General features: G+C 54.5%; 1 protein-coding gene across 1 annotated transcript in view; it reads left to right on the forward strand.

The window, feature by feature from the left end:
* CDC42BPG (CDC42 binding protein kinase gamma) overlaps positions 1–19,109 on the forward strand; it is a 59,755-nt gene that overhangs the window by 14,969 nt on the left and 25,677 nt on the right. The window contains exons 2-15 of the mRNA XM_050958868.1: positions 7,070–7,161; positions 7,569–7,652; positions 8,024–8,119; positions 8,622–8,770; positions 8,942–9,035; positions 9,311–9,511; positions 10,725–10,973; positions 11,240–11,319; positions 11,849–11,964; positions 12,700–12,821; positions 13,090–13,332; positions 14,821–14,931; positions 15,546–15,745; positions 16,944–17,037. Coding sequence (XP_050814825.1) covers positions 7,070–7,161; positions 7,569–7,652; positions 8,024–8,119; positions 8,622–8,770; positions 8,942–9,035; positions 9,311–9,511; positions 10,725–10,973; positions 11,240–11,319; positions 11,849–11,964; positions 12,700–12,821; positions 13,090–13,332; positions 14,821–14,931; positions 15,546–15,745; positions 16,944–17,037 — 1,931 coding nt within the window. The remainder of the gene's footprint in view (positions 1–7,069; positions 7,162–7,568; positions 7,653–8,023; positions 8,120–8,621; positions 8,771–8,941; positions 9,036–9,310; positions 9,512–10,724; positions 10,974–11,239; positions 11,320–11,848; positions 11,965–12,699; positions 12,822–13,089; positions 13,333–14,820; positions 14,932–15,545; positions 15,746–16,943; positions 17,038–19,109) is intronic.

A 19,109-nucleotide genomic window follows, 5' to 3' on the forward strand; every position in this document is an offset into this window, starting at 1 on the left:
TGCTGGTCCCACAGATTCGGCGGCAATTTGGCGGTGGCGGCTATACTGAAGCTGCGGGCCCGGCAGACCTCCCACAGGCAAGCCACTGAATCCGCAGGACTGGGAACCTCCCCCAGGCAAGCCGCTGAATCCACGGGACCGCGAACCTCCCGCAGGCAAGTCACCGAAGGCAGCCTGCCTGCCGTGCTTGGGGCGACAAAAAAGCTAGAGCTGCTGCTGCAGACAAGGACACTAGTAAATCTTGTCTTGCCACAAAACTACTTGTATGTAAGTAAGCACACAGGTATCCCAGGGTGCAATGTTCCACTGATGGGCTTTCTGGAGTTTTTCACATGGTGGGTCTTTGGCTCTCCCATGAGTCCTCTCCAGCTATCCCATAATGCATCTGGTTTTCATGAGCCAGTGCTGTTTTCAAACAGCTGCTGGTTTGTTTTCAAACTGCAAAGAGAAAGCATTGCAATCCAGGCAGCCATAACCACTAGGGGTTGTACTAGTACAATGATATCAACTAAACAAATCACACCCTAGCAGACATAATTATATGTACCAGGGCACAGTCTGGGTGGAGACCATGCCTTCTGTTGGTAGAAGAATGGCTTTTTTGGGATTAGCTTAAATCCCTTCCCAAGAAACCAAAACTAAACCAAAAAGGTCACTCATCCCAGAACGAGTGTCCCCACATCGGGGGTTACAGTGGTAGAACTATATTGGTTTTAATTCATACTTGATCTGATACTGACACACCTTTCCCACAAACAACAAGATAACACCTGAAGTTGTACTTGTGCTGGTAAAAATACACACACAAGCCAGGGAATTTTGAGTAGAAGTAGAGAGGTCATATTACTTCTGAATTTGGCACGGGTGCGGCCGCTGCTGGAATACTGCTTCCAGTTCCAGGGACTACAGTTCAGGAAGGATATGGATAAATTGGAGAGGGGTCAGAAAAGAGCCATGAGAATGATTATAGTGAGAGACATCAGGGGCTTAGTCTGTTTAGTATAACAAAGAGACGGTTAAGGGGGAACTTGGTCATAGTCTGTAAGAACCAACATGGGGAAGGGAATAGAAATCGTATAATAGAGAGCTCTTCAGTCTGGTGAGATCCAGTGGCTGGAAGTTGAGGCTAGGCAAATGCAGGCTGGAAATAAAGTGCAAATTTGTAATGGTGAGAGTAACTAACCATTGGAACAACGGCCCAAGAGCGGTGGTGGATTGTCCATCACTTACCATTTTAAAATCAAGGTGGGATGTATTTCTAATAGATCTACTCTGGTTTGAATGGGAATTATTTCAGGGAAGTTCTTTGGCCTGTGTTATGCAGGAGGTCAGACCAGAAATATGATCACAGTGGTCCCTTCTGGCCTTAGGGTCTATGAATCTAATATTGCCCCCTCCCCATTGCCTCCTTGTGCCTCCTAATGCTGCCCCTGCCACCCCTGTGCTCCCCACCAGTCAGGACCCACATGGTCCTTAGAAATGGGTTTAACTACACTGCTGTAAATTCACTCTTTCAAGCTTAAACTGGTGTAACTGTCAGGGGTGGCTCCAGGCCCCAGCACGCCAAGCACAGGGTCCGCTGGTCCCGCAGCTTCGGTGGACCTGCCACTGGCATGGAGGGGGTCAGAAGAGATCCATGATGGAGATTAAACGAGTGGGAGCTCTGTATACCAAAGAGAGGGTTAAGGGGTGGCTGGAACCGACGTGGGGATCAGAAATGTGATCACAGAGGGCCTTTTGATTTGCAGACAAAGGTCTAATGAAATCCAGTGGCTAGACAGAGTCCAACTGGAAATAAAAACATTTAACTGTGAGGGAAATTAACTCTTGGAACACCTCACCCAGGGTGGGGGTGGATCCTCCAGCACTGGCAATTGGAACTCCAGATGGGAGGCTTTTCTGACAGATCTGCTCTGGTTCAAACAGGGAATTAATGCAGGGATGCTCCATGGTCGGTGCTAGACTGGAGGTTGGACCTGGTGATCACAACAGTCCTGTTTGCCCATGGAACCTATGAATCTAATGCTGCTCCCTCCTCATTGCCTCCACGGCTTTTAATGCTGCCCCTGCCCGCCCCCCTAATTCTGTGTCTCTGGTCCCTCCTTCTGCACCCCAGCACCTCCTGCTCCTAACCCCCCTCGTCTCTCAGCAGCCTCCAAATCTACTCTGTAGGGAGCGTCCCTGTGTGTGTGGCTGAAGCAGAGAGGCTGTTTGTTTTTTCTTTACACTACTGGCGCCTGTTCTTCTGTGACTCAGCTGGCACCTGCCCCAACGTGCCCGGGCACTGGCCGTCTCTCCTATCGCCCCACTGGGGAGCTGGACTCCTCCCAGTGCTAGGTGCGCCTCCAGAACATGGGGGAATAGAACCCAGGTGTCTCGACTTCCAGCTTCCCCATTGTTCTAACCCACTAGATCCTACTGCCCTCATAGAGCTGGGGAGAGAACCCAGGAGTCCTGGCTCCCAGTCCCTGCTCCCCACTGTTCTAACCCCTAGATCCCCGACCCTCACAGACCTGGTGCTAGAACTCTGGAGTGGGGTCTAGCTGTGGGAACAGGGGTGCGGGGCTGGATGGGGGTCAGGTCTCCTGAGATTGATCCCCAGCTCGGGGTGCGGGGGTGGTGTCCAGTGGTAGGAGCAGGGAGGGCTGGAATGCAGTATGCTGGTCAGTAGAGCTGAGTCACTGCTGCCCTTTGCTGGCTGGCATCAGGCCTGCTCAGCTGTGTGTCATCAGCTCCATACTGCTAGGGGCTAATGGCAATTGTCCATTAGCTGAAGGACGCAGGATTTTGGCAGCAGGAGGAGCTGAGCTGTCTCCTCGCTGCCGCTGCGAAATGCTGAGTGGCCTTAGCATGCCAAGCCGCGTTATTGTTAGATATTGGTGTGACGGGCCCTCATGTATCATAGCTTGTGTAGGCCAAGCTCCTTGCCTACCCCAGAGCTCCTTGCCTCCCTCCATCCCCCAGCAGCTGCCTTGGGCCACCTTCCCAGCCCCCACTAGATCAGGGACTCCCTGCAACCCCCCCACCCCTCCCATCAGGGGTGCTATATGCTCATCCCACTCCCATAAGAGGGTCCCCTTTTCTCCCCCCACTGCCAGCAGCTCTGTGTGTGCCCCCAGTCCCACCAGCTATACCCTGCATTCTCCTCAGTGGCATACACAGTGCCCCCTTACTCCTCCCCATGCAATGAGCTCTGTATGCCCCCCCCACCCCAAGATCCCCTATTATTCTCCTTGCCAGGGTTCTGTGTGCCTCCCATGTCTCGCTCCCTCGCATACCCCATTCCCGCATTCTCCCCCCACGCCAGAGGCTGAGTGCAGGCCCACATTCCACCCCCCCGCTGTCCCCCACTTATTATTTGTCTGGGCAATGTCACTCCGGGTGTGGGGGCGTCTCCATGTTACACTCTATTGGGAGGCTGAGCTGAGCAGGGCTGGTGTTATGCTGGAAGCATTAATAGGTGCCCTCAACCAGTGCTTAGCTCTGTAGACAACTTCAGAGGAGCTCGGAGCTGTGGCTGTGCAGAGGCTCAGTGGGTCCCCTCTTTTCCCCTTCTGGTTTCCTAATTTGCTCCAGAATCCAGAAGATTCTGGGCAATGATGCCTCAACTGTTCCCTGAATTGCTGGAAGCGATTGGCTGCAGTGCTCATAACTTATAGCCTGGCCCACAGACAGACCCAGAAATGCCAACCGAGTGTCAGGGTCTTTGTGAGCTGGGCCGGGGTTACGGTACTGCCCACAGGCCCCAGCCAAGAGCACAGCTCCGTTATCGTGTGTGCGTCATTTGTAGTATTACGGTAGATACTAACTGGCCCAGCTGAGATCAGGGCCCTATTACAGGATGCGTGTTTCTATTAACGTTACGGTAGAACATCAGATGTGTGCAGTGTTCATAGAATCATAGAATCTCAGGGTTGGAAGGGACCTCAGGAAGTCATCTAGTCCAGCCCCCTGCTCACAGCAGGACCAATCCCCAACTAAATCATCCCAGCCAGGGCTTTGTCAAACCGGGCCTTAAAAACCTCTAAGGAAGGAGATTCCACCACCTCCCTAGGTAACTCATTCCAGTGCTTCACCACCCTCCTAGTGAAAAAGTTTTTCCTAATATCCAACCTAAACCTCCCCCACTGCAACTTGAGACCATTACTCCTTGTTCTGTCATCTGGTACCACTGAGACCAGTCTAGATCCGTCCTCTTTGGAACCCCCGTGGCCGTGTTGGTACTATAACAGTAGCAGCTACAGACCCCAACTGAGTTGAGTCCCCCGTTATGTCCTGCACATTACTGTTAGGGTTACAGTAGTGCCTGGAGGCTCCTTCTGAGCTTGGAACACTGTGATTGTGTGAGCCCAACTATCTCGGTATCCCCCGACTCTCCCTGCCACCCCCAATCACACCTGGGGCCCACCCAGCCTGGTATCCCTCCCATCCTCCCTGTCACCCCCAATCACACCCGGGGCCCACCCAGTGTGGTATCCCCCCCACCCTCCCTGCCACCCCAGCTCAGACCAGGGGCCCACCCAGTCTGATATCTCGCCCTGCCACCCCAGCTCAGACCTGGGGCCCACCCAACCTGGTATCCCCGCCCACCCTCCCTGCCACCCCCAATCACACCCAGAGTTCCACCTAGCTTGATATTCCCCACACCCTTACTGCCACCCCCCATCAGACGCAGGGCCCATCCAGCTGGTAATGTCTGTCACTCTGTAGCTGGGATCCTAGTGGCTAGGTGAGGGCCTGTGACCGGGCTGTGGGAAGCAGATCTGCAGCCTGGCAGCCTGCCCTGTGTGGTTCCAGACCCAGTTCTGTCCCTGAGGGAGGAATGCAGCGATGCAGGTTCTCCCAGGCACATCCAGGCCAGACCACACCCTCCACACTGCTTAAACTAGATGTCGTTGCCATCGCTGTGCACAGGTGGGAAAGAAAAGTGTGAAGACCCAAGACTCCTTCACTGGCGTCTGCAGTAGCTGAGGACAGCACCCAGGAGTCCTGACTTCCAGCCTACCTGCTCTAACCCACTAGACTCCATTCCCCACTCCCACAGCTGGGATAGAACCCAGGAGTCCTGGCTCCCACTTCCTCTAATCCAATCACAAGACCCCACTCTCCTGTCAAAGCAAGGATCATGAGCTTTGGTTTGTTATTGTAGGATAGCCTGCAGAGGTCTGTGCACACCCAGAGATTTCCCATCTGGCCACTGTTGGGTGTCTCACGTCTGCAACGAGTTTGATGGGTCTCAGCTGTGTTCCTAGTGACACCCGTGCTCTAGCTTTTCTCCTCACCCTCAGTCTCCTTGGTGAGATCGGGGGCTGAAATGACCTCAGAGTCAGACACTCTCTTTTCACTTCAGGCGAGCTATCCCAATCTCTGTCCTGGGCCGAGGGGGCATGGCATGATGGAGCATGCCCTGATCACGCTGTGCCTTGGGATGCTGCAGAGAGGCGGGGGAAGGGGCACCTCAGGCAGGTGAACAAGTTGGTGCATAGCAACCACAAGCGCCTAATTGGAGACAATCTGGAAAAGTTACAACATCGTAAATCACTTTTGCGTTGTGCTTGCTGCTGTGAGCGGGCAGGGAGGCTGGGTTCTGTGCCTGGCTCTGGAAGGGGGGTGGGCCTAGGGGTTAGAGCAGGGGACGCTGGGAGTCAGGACTGATGACTGGTGGGAGGGTGATTTATACAGCCCTGCCCGGCAGGCCCAGCCTTTGATGCACATCTGCAGACCACCTCCCTGGGCTGTGTGACCCCTTGGCAAGTCCTTTCCCCTCTCAGGGCCTTTGTTTCTGCTGCCACCCGTGCCTGTCTTGGCTGTAAGAGCTTTGGGGCAGGGACTATCTGTCCCTCACTGTTGGGTCTGTGCAGCGCCTGGCACAATGGGGCCCCAGCCTTAGTCAGGGCTTCTGCACCCTACCGTAATACTTCTAGCAATAAGCCTGTCACACTCATCCTCTCTGCAGCCTTTGAATGTTACTCTTACTGGGGTAACCCCACCAATCCCAACAGTGTGGGTCATTGCCCCCTCTAGGGGCTAATGAGTGTGCTACTGCTCTGAGCTAGAGGCGCTGTGCCCAAAGGTTAAGGTTAGAGGCTGATAGTTTTAAATCAAGCAGTTCTCGCTCTAATTCCCTATAAATAACCCAACCAGATACATCTGTGTTTTGGTAGTGCCCAGAGGTTGTAAAAGAGATCAGGGCCCCATTGTGCTGCCCAGATGCTGACCAAGACCAGGCACTGCACAGACACCGACTGAGATCAGGGCCCCCATTGTGCCAGGCGCTGCACAGACCCTGACTGAGATCAGGGTCCCATTGTGCCAGGTGTTGCACAAACACCAACTGAGATCAGGGCCCCCATTGTGCCAGGCGCTGCACAGACACCGACCGAAATCAGGGCCCTATTGTGCCAGGTGCTGCACGGACCCCGACTGAGATCAGGGCCCCCATTGTGCCAGGCGCTGTGCAGACCCCCACTGAGATCGGGGCCCCATTGTGCCAGGCGCTGCACAGACCCTGACTGAGATCAGGGCTCCATTGTGCCAGGCGCTGCACAGACACACGAGAGTGAGTCTCTGGCCAGAGCTCACAATATAACTAGACAAGGGAAGGATTGTTTGCCCCATTTTACAGGTTCAGGAGCCAAGTCCCAGAGAGCCAAATCTCTGACTGATGGAGATGGGCACAGCTCCACTGGTCAGTGAAGTCACAACCATTTACAGCAGCTAAGGATCAGTGCAGAGCCATTCATTGATTTGCCAAGGGCAAATGGGGAGTCAATGCTGGAGCCAGAAGCCTCAGCCTAGTGCTTTAACCACAGTGCCAGCTTTCCTCTTTCAATCTGTTGATACACCCAAGAGGCCTGACTTGCAGCCCTCCCTCCCCCTGCGCTTTAACTCACTAGACCCCACTCCCCCCCACAGAGTCAGGGATAGAACCCTCAATCCTGGCTCCCATTTCTATTTGTGGGTTCCAGCCATTAGCCCACCCGTCTGTCTCCACGCAGCTCCCTTCATTTGCAAAGCACCTGGGCAGTGCTGCCCAAACTGAGGTCTCTCTCTGTGTCTCCCTGTCCAGCCACCCCATTCGTCACCAAGGTGAAAGAGATGTGCCTGCGCCGGGAGGACTTTGAGCTTCTGAAGGTCATCGGGCGAGGGGCCTTTGGTGAGGTGAGTGCTGCCAGCCATCCCTGCTTGGACTCACGAGGGGCTCGTGGTCCTCAGTTTTGGCTATAGTCCCAGGTGCAGTGCCAGGCACCCTATCGCCTGCTGCCACAGCTGTATCCTACTGGCTGCAGAATCACCTGGTGTCACTGGTTGGGGCTGGAGCTGTTGGAGCCCTGCAGGGCACAGTACCGCCTGCTGTCACTGGGAGGCTGGGGAGGTCCTGGCGCACGTGGGCTTCAGGTAGCAGAGGGAAGACCAGGGAGTGGAGCTGTAGCAGGTTATTCCCACAGGGGGAGAGGGTAGGGATCCATGCACCCATGGTCCCTTCCTGCTACCCCTGCAGCTATTTCGGGGCCAATTCAGACCGGCTCCTGGAGGTCTCCTCTTTGATCCCATTCTCTGGCCGCCAGGTGGCAGTGGTGAGGCTGCGGAACAGTGAGAAGGTTTATGCCATGAAGATACTGCACAAGTGGGAGATGCTGAAGAGAGCAGAGGTACCTAACCCTACCCTCAGACTCCCCCCCGCACCCCACCCCAGGACACTCACCACCCATGCTCCCCTCCCTCCCATCCCACAGATTCCCGGGCTAGTGGCAGTGAACAATGGCAGGTATCCCATTTTCAGGCTGGATGGGCCCATGGGTCTGATCTGGAATGGTAGAGGACGGGGGAGGGATACCAGTCTGGATGGGCCCATGGGTCTGTCCAGAACAGCAGGGGGTGGGGGGAGACTGGGTTGGATGGGCCCATTGCCCCAGTGCAGCAGCACTTTCTGCAGTGGCCTTGCTATGACAGAGCCCTGCAACCTCCCTGCTCTGGGGTGCATCCCCTGAGGCCTCGCCATCTCCCTGCAATCCTCTTGTAGACAGCCTGCTTCCGGGAAGAGAGGGACGTGCTGGTGAAAGGGGACAGCCAGTGGATCACTGCCCTGCACTACGCTTTCCAGGATGAGCAGTACCTGGTAAGACTCTCCCTTGGTGGGGGGAGGGCGGTGCTGCATTGCAAGCAGACCCTTGGTCCCTTGAGCACCATCTCCTTGCTCCCATGGACCAGAGACCCTTCCCTGGAGGAAGCGGCTGCATAGGCCTGGTTTAAATCCTGCTCTGGCTGCAACCAGAGGAAATTTATAGGCGGTATGCATCTGGTTGCCAGCAGGTGGTGCTGTGGGTACTGGGCATTGCCAACAGGAAGTGTGTGGGGCAGGCTGGGCATTGCCAGCAGGTGGCGCTGTGTGAGACAGGCTGGGTATTGCCAGCAGGGGGCATGGCATGGGTGGCTGGCATTGCTGGATGAGCTGCAGGTGCTGGATATTCCCAGCCGATGGCGCTATACAGCTGCCTTGCTTGCGGCTGCCGTGAGTTATTTTGCATGTCCTGCAAGGCTCATTGCGGGTGACTGACGCAGCCTCCAGGGAGGGGATTCCCCGCCCCAGCTCCCCAACTAACGCTGCCCCCTGTCTGCAGTATCTGGTGATGGATTATTACGTGGGTGGGGACCTGCTGACCTTGCTGAGCAAGTTCGAGGACCGGCTGCCTGAGGACATGGCCTGCTTCTACCTGGCTGAGATGGTCCTGGCCATTCACTCCATCCACCAGCTGCAATACGTGCACAGGTACAGCCTGGCTCCCAGACCCCCCTGCTCTAACCCGTCGGACCCCACTCCCCTCCTAGAGCTGGGATAGAACCCAGGACTCCTGGCTCACAGCCCCCTGCTGTAATCATATAGCCCTGTTTACTTATCAGTGGCTGGTCCCTCTCTACCTTCTCCCCCCTCTCCCCACAGGGACATCAAGCCAGATAATATCCTGATCGACATGAATGGGCACATCCGCTTGGCTGACTTTGGTTCCTGTCTTCGACTGCGACCAGATGGGACGGTGAGAGGCACAAGCTGCCACAGGCACTGAGTGTGTGCTGCCTGCAGAACAGGAACCCTCAGAGACCCAGGCCTGGGTCAGTCCCTACAGCCTATTGCCCAGGACTCCGGTCAGTCTAGGGTTACTGCTCCTGGGCAATGAGGCTCCTGGCCCTTCCTGTGTGGAGATGGAGGTGGATTGACCAGCTCCTCTCTGCTCCGGGAGGTGGATCCCATGGGATGGGGTCTGTCATGGCCACACACGGAGATAGACACCCTGTCTCCCCTCCTGGCCAGGTGGAGTCTGCGGTGGCAGTGGGAACCCCTGACTACATTTCCCCTGAGATCCTGCAGGCCATGGAGGACGGAAAGGGGAAGTATGGCCCCGAGTGCGACTGGTGGTCCCTGGGCGTCTGCATGTACGAGCTGCTCTTCGGGGAGACACCCTTCTATGCTGAGTCCCTGGTGGAGACCTATGGCAAGATCATGAACCATGAGGTGAGCTTGACAGGGTAGGGTGCCCTGGCCAGGCCTCCCTGAGCTCGCTGAGGGGGCTTTGGAACAGGGGATGTATGGTGCAGGCTTTGCTGCAAAGAGGTGGATGCTTAGGAGAGTCTGAGAGGAGGTAGGGTTGTGAGGAGGGTTGGGGGAATCTGTGGGTAGATGGGGAGGGATGGATGAGGAATGGGGATGGATAGATAGGTAGATTAATATGAGTTGATATCTAGATGGATGGATGGATGGATACAGATGGATGGAAGAATATGAGTGGATGGATGGATAGGTAGATGAAGATGGATGGATGGATAGATTAATATGGTAAGGTGTGTGGATGGATGGGGCATGGTGATGGATAGATGAATATGGGTAGATAGGTAGATGGAGGATAGATGAAGATGGATAGATGAAAATGGGTGGGTGGATGGGGATGGGTGGATGCGGTTAGGGATGGATAGATGAATATGGGTGGATAGGTAGGTAGATGGATGGATGAGGAATGGGGATGGATAGATGGGTAGATTAATATGGGTTGATATCTGAATGGATGGATGGATGGATGAATGGATACAGATGGATGGAAGAATATGGTTGGGTAGGTGAAGATGGATAGATGAATATGGGTAGGTGGATGGATGGATAGATTAATATGGTAAGGCGGATGGATGAATGGGGCATGGTGATGGATAGATGGGTAGATAGGTAGATGGATGGATAGGTAGATGAAGATGGGTGGATGGATAGATGGATGCATAGATTAATATGGTAAGGTGGATGGATGGGTGTATGGATGGGGATGGGCAGATGGGAAGGAAGGGAGGAATGGAAGGGTAGATGGGTGTGGGTGAGTAGATGGAGTGGAAGGAAGGAAAGGGATGTTTCATGAATAGAATGGAGGTAGGATGGGTACATGGGAATGTATTGTGATAACTGGGTGGGTAGAGGGGGATAAATATGAACATATCTGCATGTACTTGAATAAATTGTGCATACAGGAGACTGATTTGTGCGGCCATTTCGATCAATTGTGTGTATTCATGTTAATTTGCATACATTGTGATCATTTGGCATGTGTGCTGATAGCTCTGTCCAGAGGTGCAGATAATGTGATGGACAAAGGGGCATCTAGCTAGGAAGCCAGCAAGGAACTCCAGCCTGACTCCCCCCATCAGTCCCTCCGCACTGAGCCCCTTTGCCTTGCACCCCTCTCCAGAACCACCTGCAGTTCCCCACGGACATCACGGACGTGTCGGAGCCAGCCAAGGACCTGATCCAGGGGCTTCTGTGCCGCCAGGAGCTGCGACTGGGCCAGAACGGCATTGAGGACTTCAAGCGGCACCCCTTCTTTGAGGGCATCGACTGGGACAACATCCGAGCCAGCACGCCCCCCTACGTGCCCGAGGTCAACAGCCCTGCAGACACCTCCAACTTTGATGTGGACGACGACACGCTCAAGGAGTTGGTGAGCGCAGCGCTAGGGGGCACTGTGCTGCGGGGGGGCGCTCAGTAGGGGGCACTCTGCTCTCACAGTCGGTGCTGGCCCCAGTGCTATGCTATGGGGTGCTGTGCTGCTGGCAGGGCCTACTTTCCTCTGAGGCACAAAGGTTCACTGAGGTTCCTCAGACTCTATGTAAACAGCCCCCGTGTCCACCCCAGGAGTGGGAGTTTATCCATGCTGGCTGCCGTGATTTCTTTGTGACGTGTGTCGTCCCCTCTCTCATCTCCCAGGAGACGCTGCCCCCTGTTTCTCACAGTGCGTTCACTGGCCACCATCTCCCCTTTGTGGGGTTCACCTTCACCTCCGGCTGGTGAGTACGAGCCCCTGGCAGGGACACCCCGTCCCCCTCCACAGCTGTTCCCCTGGGAGCCAGAGCAGCCAGCATTGTTATCACTTCATTGCGCATCCATGATCCCCTCTCTCTGGATCAGACCAATGGGCCCATCCAGCCCAGCATGCCTCCTCTGGGCTGCCCCAGGTCAGACCCATGGGCCCCCCTCCTGCTGCCCCAGGTCAGACTCATGAGCCCCCCTCCCTGCTGCCCCAGGTCAGACCCATGAGCCCCCCTCTGCTGCACTGAGCCCATCCAGCCTGGTATCCCCTCTTGGGCCACATGTGAACTCAGCGCTCTCTGGCCAGGACTGAACTCATCACCTTGAGATCTAGAGACATGAGACTCTAGAGGTTGGGCTGAAGGACCATCCAATCTGGGGATGCTGAGACTTCTGCCACTTGGTGCAGCCACCGGGGGAGACAGAGAGTCACATCCTGGGCTAAGCTGACCTTTGGGCATTCCGGGCCAGTTCCAGCTCACGCACGCTCCTCCCCGTGTCCTGCAGCCCAGTCTCCGAGCAGAAGCCCCCGTCCCCTTTCACATCACCTGCCGTGGCCCAGCTGGAGAAGAAGATCCGGAACCTGGAGCGGGAGAAGCTGGAGCTGGCCCGGAAACTTCAAGGTGAGGCAGGTGGTGCGCCAAGGGTTAAATCCCAAAGATCTGCCCTGTTTAGCAGCTTAGCTGCCCCCTCTTGTACCTTTATCCCTGTGGTCTCCACACACCTGGTCATGAATGTATCTGCATCATCCCCATCTGGCAGAGAAAGTGACAATGAGTCTGGGAACAGAACCAAGGTGGAGCCCTGCCTGCCAACCTCCTGCTCTAACCCACTAGACCCCTGACCTTCCCAGAGCTAGGGATAGACCCCAGGAGTCCTGACTCAGCCCCCTGCTCCACTCCACCCCTCTCCCCTCCCAGAGCTGGGGAGAGAATCCAGCAGTTGTGTATGAGGGATGCCCCGGGAGGGAGCTTGCCGCCATCCCTCTCCTTCCTGTTTAGTCCCTTTCACCCAGTTTTGGGGGCTGACCCAGTTTGCTTCCACCTGGCATTTCCCCATACAGACATGCTGCCCAGATTCCCACCCCTACCCCTACCCCCACCCCAAGTTTCCAAAGCCCTGGCCAAGAACTCAGAAATAGGGAGCTTGAAGAGAGAAATAGAGATGTTGTTGTAGAAAGTTGACAGGTACTGATGCCTGTAGGATAGCAGCCATGGATCAGCTGGGGCATTGATCTGATCTGGGATCTGATCTGGGGTAGTGGGGTTGTGAGAGAGGAGACTGGACTGGATGGGCCCATGGGTCTGATCAGAGGTAAGGAATCCCAGTAAATTCCCTGGTCTCTCTCTCATGCTCAGAGAACCAGTTGGAAGCCGAAGACATGGTAAAGCAGCGGCTGGAGGGGGAGGCATCTGGGCAGGTGAAAATCCTGGAGAAGCAACTGAAATTGCTCAGACAGGAGAGGAACGAGGCCCGTAAGGTGAGACACTCCCAGGAGTCCTGCTACTGCTCCTTCCACCTGTATAGAATAACTGGGATTCCTCACCTGGCACTGAGATGCAACCACCTCTGGGGTGGGGCACAGGAGCTGTTCATACAGAGAGCCCTTTCCTGGTGCTGAGATGCAGCCGTCTCTGCGGTGGAGTGCGGGGGCTGTTCATACAGGCATCCCTCACCTGGTGCTGAGATGCAGCTGCCTCCAGGGTGAAGCACAGCAGCTGTCTTTAACAGTGATTGTACCCCCACAGGAACTGTCAGAGGCCCAGGAGCGGCTGAAGGCCCAGCGCCAGGAGCTGCAGGAGCTCCTGGCCAGGCAGAAGCAAACAGCAGAGGAACTGCGCTGCACTGAGGCCAAGTGCGGGGACCTGCAGGCCCAGCTACTCCGGCATGTGCGCCAGCTGCGGGAACGTCAGGAGGAGACCGAGGCAGCTGCCCGGCGTGTGGATGGCCTGCGCAAGGAGCTGGCCCGGGTGGAGAGTGGGCGCAAGGAGGTAACCGGGCAGTGCCCGCCCCTTCCTGGCTGCGCCAAGCGTGGGACACCTTCTAGTGAGGAACTTGCGTGCACTCATCACCAGGCCATGTCCCTCCCTGCTGTGTGCATAAGATGCCCCCTGGGGGTTGCCCTGCAGCTTTGCATTGTGCAGCACCAGCCTCAGCTTCCCAGTGCTACGAGTGGAACTTTGCCTGGTGGTTCCTTGCACCCATGCATCATGCAGCACCACTGCCGGCGCTACCATTTAGGTGACCTAGGCAATGGCCTAGGGTGCCAGAATTTTTGGGGGGCGCTATTTTGCCTGCGGTAGGTCCACCGGAGTGTTTAGACCAGTGGACCGCCCGCTAGCATCACTGTGGCAGCTCCACCAGAGCCTTTCTAGCAGCGGACCGTCCGCCGGCATGACTGCTGTAGGTCCATCGGACCCGCGGGGGATGGCGAAATGGCCGTCCACCTAGGGCGTCAGAAACCCTGGTGCCGCTCCTCTGCAGCACTGACTGCATCCCCCCCTACTCCCCCAACATCCTCTGCTGGCAGCCCATCAGCTGTGCATGATGCTGAGCCACATGCCTCTTGTGCTGAATGCACAATGCCCCCTGCTGGCCAGCACTGCCTCCATTCCCCAGCTGGCAACTGGGGGACAGGGCAAGGGTTATATCCCAGTTATCTGGCAATCAGTGGCAGTGGCATAATTAAGATGGGTACCTTTAAGAACAGGCAAGGCAGAGTTGTGCTGGGGTTACCTGGACTGCTCTGGGCAGGACTGTGCTGTGGGCTTGGTTAGGGGTGCACCTGAAAAATAAAAATAACCCCTCCCATCAAAAGGACTTTGCTGCTGTGTCCCCCAGTAATCCTGGTTTCCCCTGTGCTGTCTCTGAGGCTCTCTGGCTGGCTTGGAGGATGCAGGGGCAGAATCCAGCCCCCTTGTGAGTTGCCTTAGGTCAAGAGGGGCTGGCACCCCTGGGGGTGATCTCAAACAGAGAGGGGGTGTGCCAGGGTTAGAAAAGGGTCCCTGCTGCCTTTGGACCTGACTCCTGTGTGCTTGCCTGGGGTGGGGGCACCGGCAGGGAGTGTTTGGCCTCCCCTCCTTGTCCTGGGTTAAGCCTCTTCTACTGGGACTCAGTCTCTGGGCCCTGTCGTCCCATCTCTTGCCTGAGGCTGGGTATTGAGTCCTGGTTCTGCTGGGCCCTGCAAGCCCATGTCACCAGGGGCTGGCAGTGGGGGAATGATTTGGGAGTGGGCTGTGATCCATGCCAACCCTCAGCCAGGCCCCTCACACCCTGGGGCCGGGTCAGAGCCAGGGGGCCCCAGTGGGGAATGGCCCCATGTCTCATTCCCCACCCCCCGAGCCAGCCATTCCTCCTCGCCCAGGTCTCACTACCGGGGAAGGGCCCAGGTCCCCCAGCGCCCTCGCCTCAGGCCCGCTGTTCTCCCAGCCCTGGGGCTGTGGGGGGTGCTGGAGGCTGATGGCCCCCCACCCCCACAGCTGGAGTCTCGGGTCAAAGGTCTCTCCAGCGAGGTGTCCAAGCAGCAGAAGCTGAAGGAAAGAAGTGAGCTGCAGGCGAGGAAGATGAGGCAGGAGCTGGAGGGGCTGAAGGTGAGGAGGAAGGGGGCTGGGTATGTGGGGAGTAACGCACTAGGGCCCCTTGCCCAGGTAGGCAGAGAGTGCAGCCTTCAGAGCATTTCCCTCCCCTGCCCGGCAGGGTCAGTGAGAGCATGTGGGCCCCTTGACCGGTCAGTGGGAACCCCTGGGGGGGGCAATTGGTGAGCGCATGAGAGCCCCTAGCCCGGTCAGTGGGAGTCCCTGTGGGAGTGTTTGGCAGGTGCATGAAGGCTTCTGCTCAGTCATTGTGGCCCTGGGGAGGGGGGTTAGTGAGTGCATGAGGGTCCTTTGCCCAGTCAGCGGGATCCCTTGGGGGGGGTGGTTGGTGAGCACATGAGGGCCCCTTGCCTGGTCAGAGGCGTCCTTGGGCATTGGTTGGTGAGAACACAAGGGACCCTTGCCCCGTCAGAGGGGATCCCTGGGGGCAGTTGATGAGTGTATGAGGGCCCGTTGACGCATCAGTTGGGGTCCCTGTGAGGAGCATTAGGGCCCCTTGCAGGATTAGGTATCAGCACTCCTCTTTGAATAGTTAGTGATATACTACATAAGCGCCCCCCATGGTAATGGGCAAGTGGGTGCCTGTGGCTGAACTCTCCTGCCCCCTGCAGGCGAAGCATGGCACGGCCTCTCTGGACTCTGCCGGCCCCAACCACACCAAGGACCCCACACTCCTGCGAGGGGACCTGCAGCCCAAGGGGGAGCGGAGGAGCCTGCGTGAGCCACTGCAGCAGAGGGAGAGCCAGCAGGGGGTGCTGCAGGGTGAGCTTATCCCACTGCAGGGAAAACTGGAGAAAGCCAGGAAGGAGAGGTGAGTGGTAATTTGAACCCAGAACCCTCTCCTGGGCTCAGCATCCCCATTGGTCAGGGGCAGGGAGGGAAATTATGTTTTTTCTGAGGGAGGAGAGGGAGAAAGAAGGTGGATTTTTCCTGTGAGATAATTTCTCTTTTTTTATTTGGAGACATTTTTTCCACAATAAAATGTTTGGAGTTTTTCTTCGTTTTCCTATTTCCTTTTTCCTCCCTCTTCTCTCGTCCTCTTTGATTTCATTTCTCCACTTCTGCCCCAGACCTGGACACCCCATTTTTTCCAATAATCATTTATTTTTGCATCCTAGGAATTTTTTCCCTTTTCCCTGCTCGGTCGAGTTTCAGGAATTTGAGGAGTTTCCGATAGCGAGAGTGACCGAATGAAGGAGGAGGGGGAAGGACCATTTATTCAGTTCCATTTAATGGTTAAAAGGAGGGGAAAGGATAAAATTGCTAATTTGAAGAAAATTATTTTTTTAAAAATCCACACTTTTAAACCCAGATAAAAGGGGAGGAGTTGGTAAAGAAATGTCCTTCAGACACAGTTGCTGTTGTGTGGCTGAGCGCTTACAGCCCTAGACTGGATTATGTTCTCGGCTCTGCCACTGGGTTGTTGGGTGACCTGGAGCAAGTCAGTGCCTCTCTCTGTGCCTCAGTTTCCCCATATGTAAAATGGGGATAATGATATCGACCAGATTTTTCATGGAGTAGCTCTCAACCTTTCCAGACTCCTGTACCCCTTTCAGGAGTCTGATTTGTCTTGCATACCCCCAAATTTCACTTCACTTAAAAAGTACTTGCTTTCAAAATCAGACATAAAAAGACAAATGTGTCCCAGCACGCTATTACTGAGAAATTTGTACCAGATCATTCTAAAATAATTCCACTGGAATATAGGTATTGTCGTTACATTTTAGTGTATGGTATATGCAGCAGTATAAACAAGTCATTGTCTGTATGAAATTTTAGTTTGTACGGACTTCGCTAGTGCTTTTTATGTAGCCTGTTGTAAAACTAGGCAACTATCTAGATGAGTTGATGTACCCCCTGGAAGACCTCTGCATACCCCTGGTTGAGAAGCACTGTGGTAAAACACTTTGAGAGCTACAGGTGGAAAGTGTTGGATAAAAGCTAGGGATTAATATCATTATTTCTTTTAGTCGTGGCTCTAATGTTCCTTTCCAACCCCTGGGCTCTAGTTTAAGGGAACATAAGGAGCTGAAAGACCAGAACGAACGGGAGAGGACTTTGCTGCAGGAAGAGAACAGTAAATTCGTCCAGGAACAGGAGAGGGTAAGAGGAACTTGAATCTCTCCATTTCTCCAAGGTGGGCTTGATTTGGATCTTCCAGAGTTAATGGGGCTCAGCCTCTTGCAATCTGGTTGCTGCTGGGTTGCATGGCTGATGTGCTGTGGGCTGTACTACCGGCTGCTGTCACTGAGGCCTGGTCTACACTACGCTGTTAAACCGATTTTAACAGCGTTAAATCGATTTAACGCTGCACCCGTCCACACTACACTGCTCTTTATATCGATTTAAAGGGCTCTTTAAATCGATTTCTGTACTCCTACAAAACGAGAGGAGTAATGCTAAAATCGATATTACTATATCGGATTAGGGTTAGTGTGGATGCAAATCGAAGTTATTGGCCTCATTATTTTACAGTAGCTACCCACAGTGCACCGCTCCAGAAATCGACGCTAGCCTTGGACCATGGACGCACACCACCGAATTAATGTGCCTAGTGTGGACGTGCACAATCGACTTTATAATATCTGTTTTATAAAATCGGTTTAAGCTAATTCGAATTTATCCTGTAGTGTAGACGTAGCCTGAGTAGCTGCAGGGGCTGCATCCTGCAAGGTGCAGTACCGCCTGATGCCACAGGGGGCGTCTCCTGATGGGAGAGTGCTGTGGTCTGCCTGCTGCAGCTGGAGGGATTGCACGTGGGCTGCAGGTAGCAGAGGAAGGGGTCTTGGAGCAGTGAATGCAGGCTGCAGTAGGACTATTGGATGTTAGCCCCCAGAGGCAGAGTACAGGGTCGCTGGAATCCCTGCAGCATGCAGGAGGAGGCACAGAGCCCTACCGCATGCCCTAGCTGGTACCTGAGGGCCGGTCTATCTCATCTCATTGGCCAGCAGAGCAAGCTCTGCCCTGCGCTCAGAGCTGTACATGAGCAGCTGTTTGCAATGGTGCACTACGGCTTGAATTGGCCCTGAAAAGCCCAGGAACAATTCTGCATGGAGCACCCTCTACTAGAAATTTAAATAGCTGTTGTATATAGACAGAACTCTCCCACATACAGCGCACTCTCAAGATACTCCTTAGTTGGCTATATACAGATCTCTCCCATGTGTTATAGCCCACCATTAGCTCTGCTGTAGTTAAAGTTGAGAAGCTCTTTCTGTTTAAAGGTCAACTCTATCAGGTGCTGTAAAATTCACATACTTAATTGAATTGCCTTGAAATTTGGATTGCCTCATGGGGGTACGGGATGTGGTTAGTGATCCAAATTTGGGGGCATTCAAACAAGAGATTCCGGAGATACAGCCCCCCAGTTCCCCAGCATTTCTTTATTCTGACACTTTTCCATCAACGTTGATTGTGCAGATCTGGGACTCACACTGTGGGTCTGATTGTCTCAAACACTTCTGTGGCACCTTATAGACTAACAGAAGTTTTGGAGCATGAGCTTTTGTGGGTGAATACCCACTTCCTCGGATGCATCCGAGGAAGTGGGTATTCACCCACGAAAGCTTATGCTCCAATACGTCTGTTAGTCTATAAGGTGCCACAGGACTCTGCTGCTTTTACAGATCCAGACTAACACGGCTACCCCTCTGATTCTCAAACACTTGTCATTTGTCCCTGCTAGTGCATGGCATTGGCACCCACTGCTTTTTGGGGGAAGCAATATTGAAAATGTTATTTGGAAAAGAGTTAAGCTGTCTGGCTAGACTCGTGCTCTGAATGCATTGCAACGTACGTGTGCAGAGAGAATAGCCAAGAGGGTTTTGTCACTCACTATTCACATGACCTGGATGGACCAAGGGGACATGCTGCGGGTACTGAACCTGAGCATACACCTAGGCAATAGGCAATGTGCATTTAAAACCTGCTCTGCCGAGAAGTCAGAGAAAGATTTGCTGGCATGTTGATACAATCTGCCTCCATCCGAGGGAGGGGGAGCAAGCTGAGGTTATTTGGGGAAATGTAATCTGAGAACACCAGATAATTAGGAAAATGCATATGCCTTAATTCTGGATGTCCTAGTTTCCAGAGGTTTGAGTTTTGCTAAATTTGATGTTCTGGAACAGCAAGAGATCAGTCGTAACTCTGCATTAGCCAAGTTTTTGGCCAGTGAA

This window comes from Gopherus flavomarginatus, chromosome 6 (assembly GCF_025201925.1).
Source record: "Gopherus flavomarginatus isolate rGopFla2 chromosome 6, rGopFla2.mat.asm, whole genome shotgun sequence".
NCBI classification, from domain to species: domain Eukaryota; kingdom Metazoa; phylum Chordata; order Testudines; family Testudinidae; genus Gopherus; species Gopherus flavomarginatus.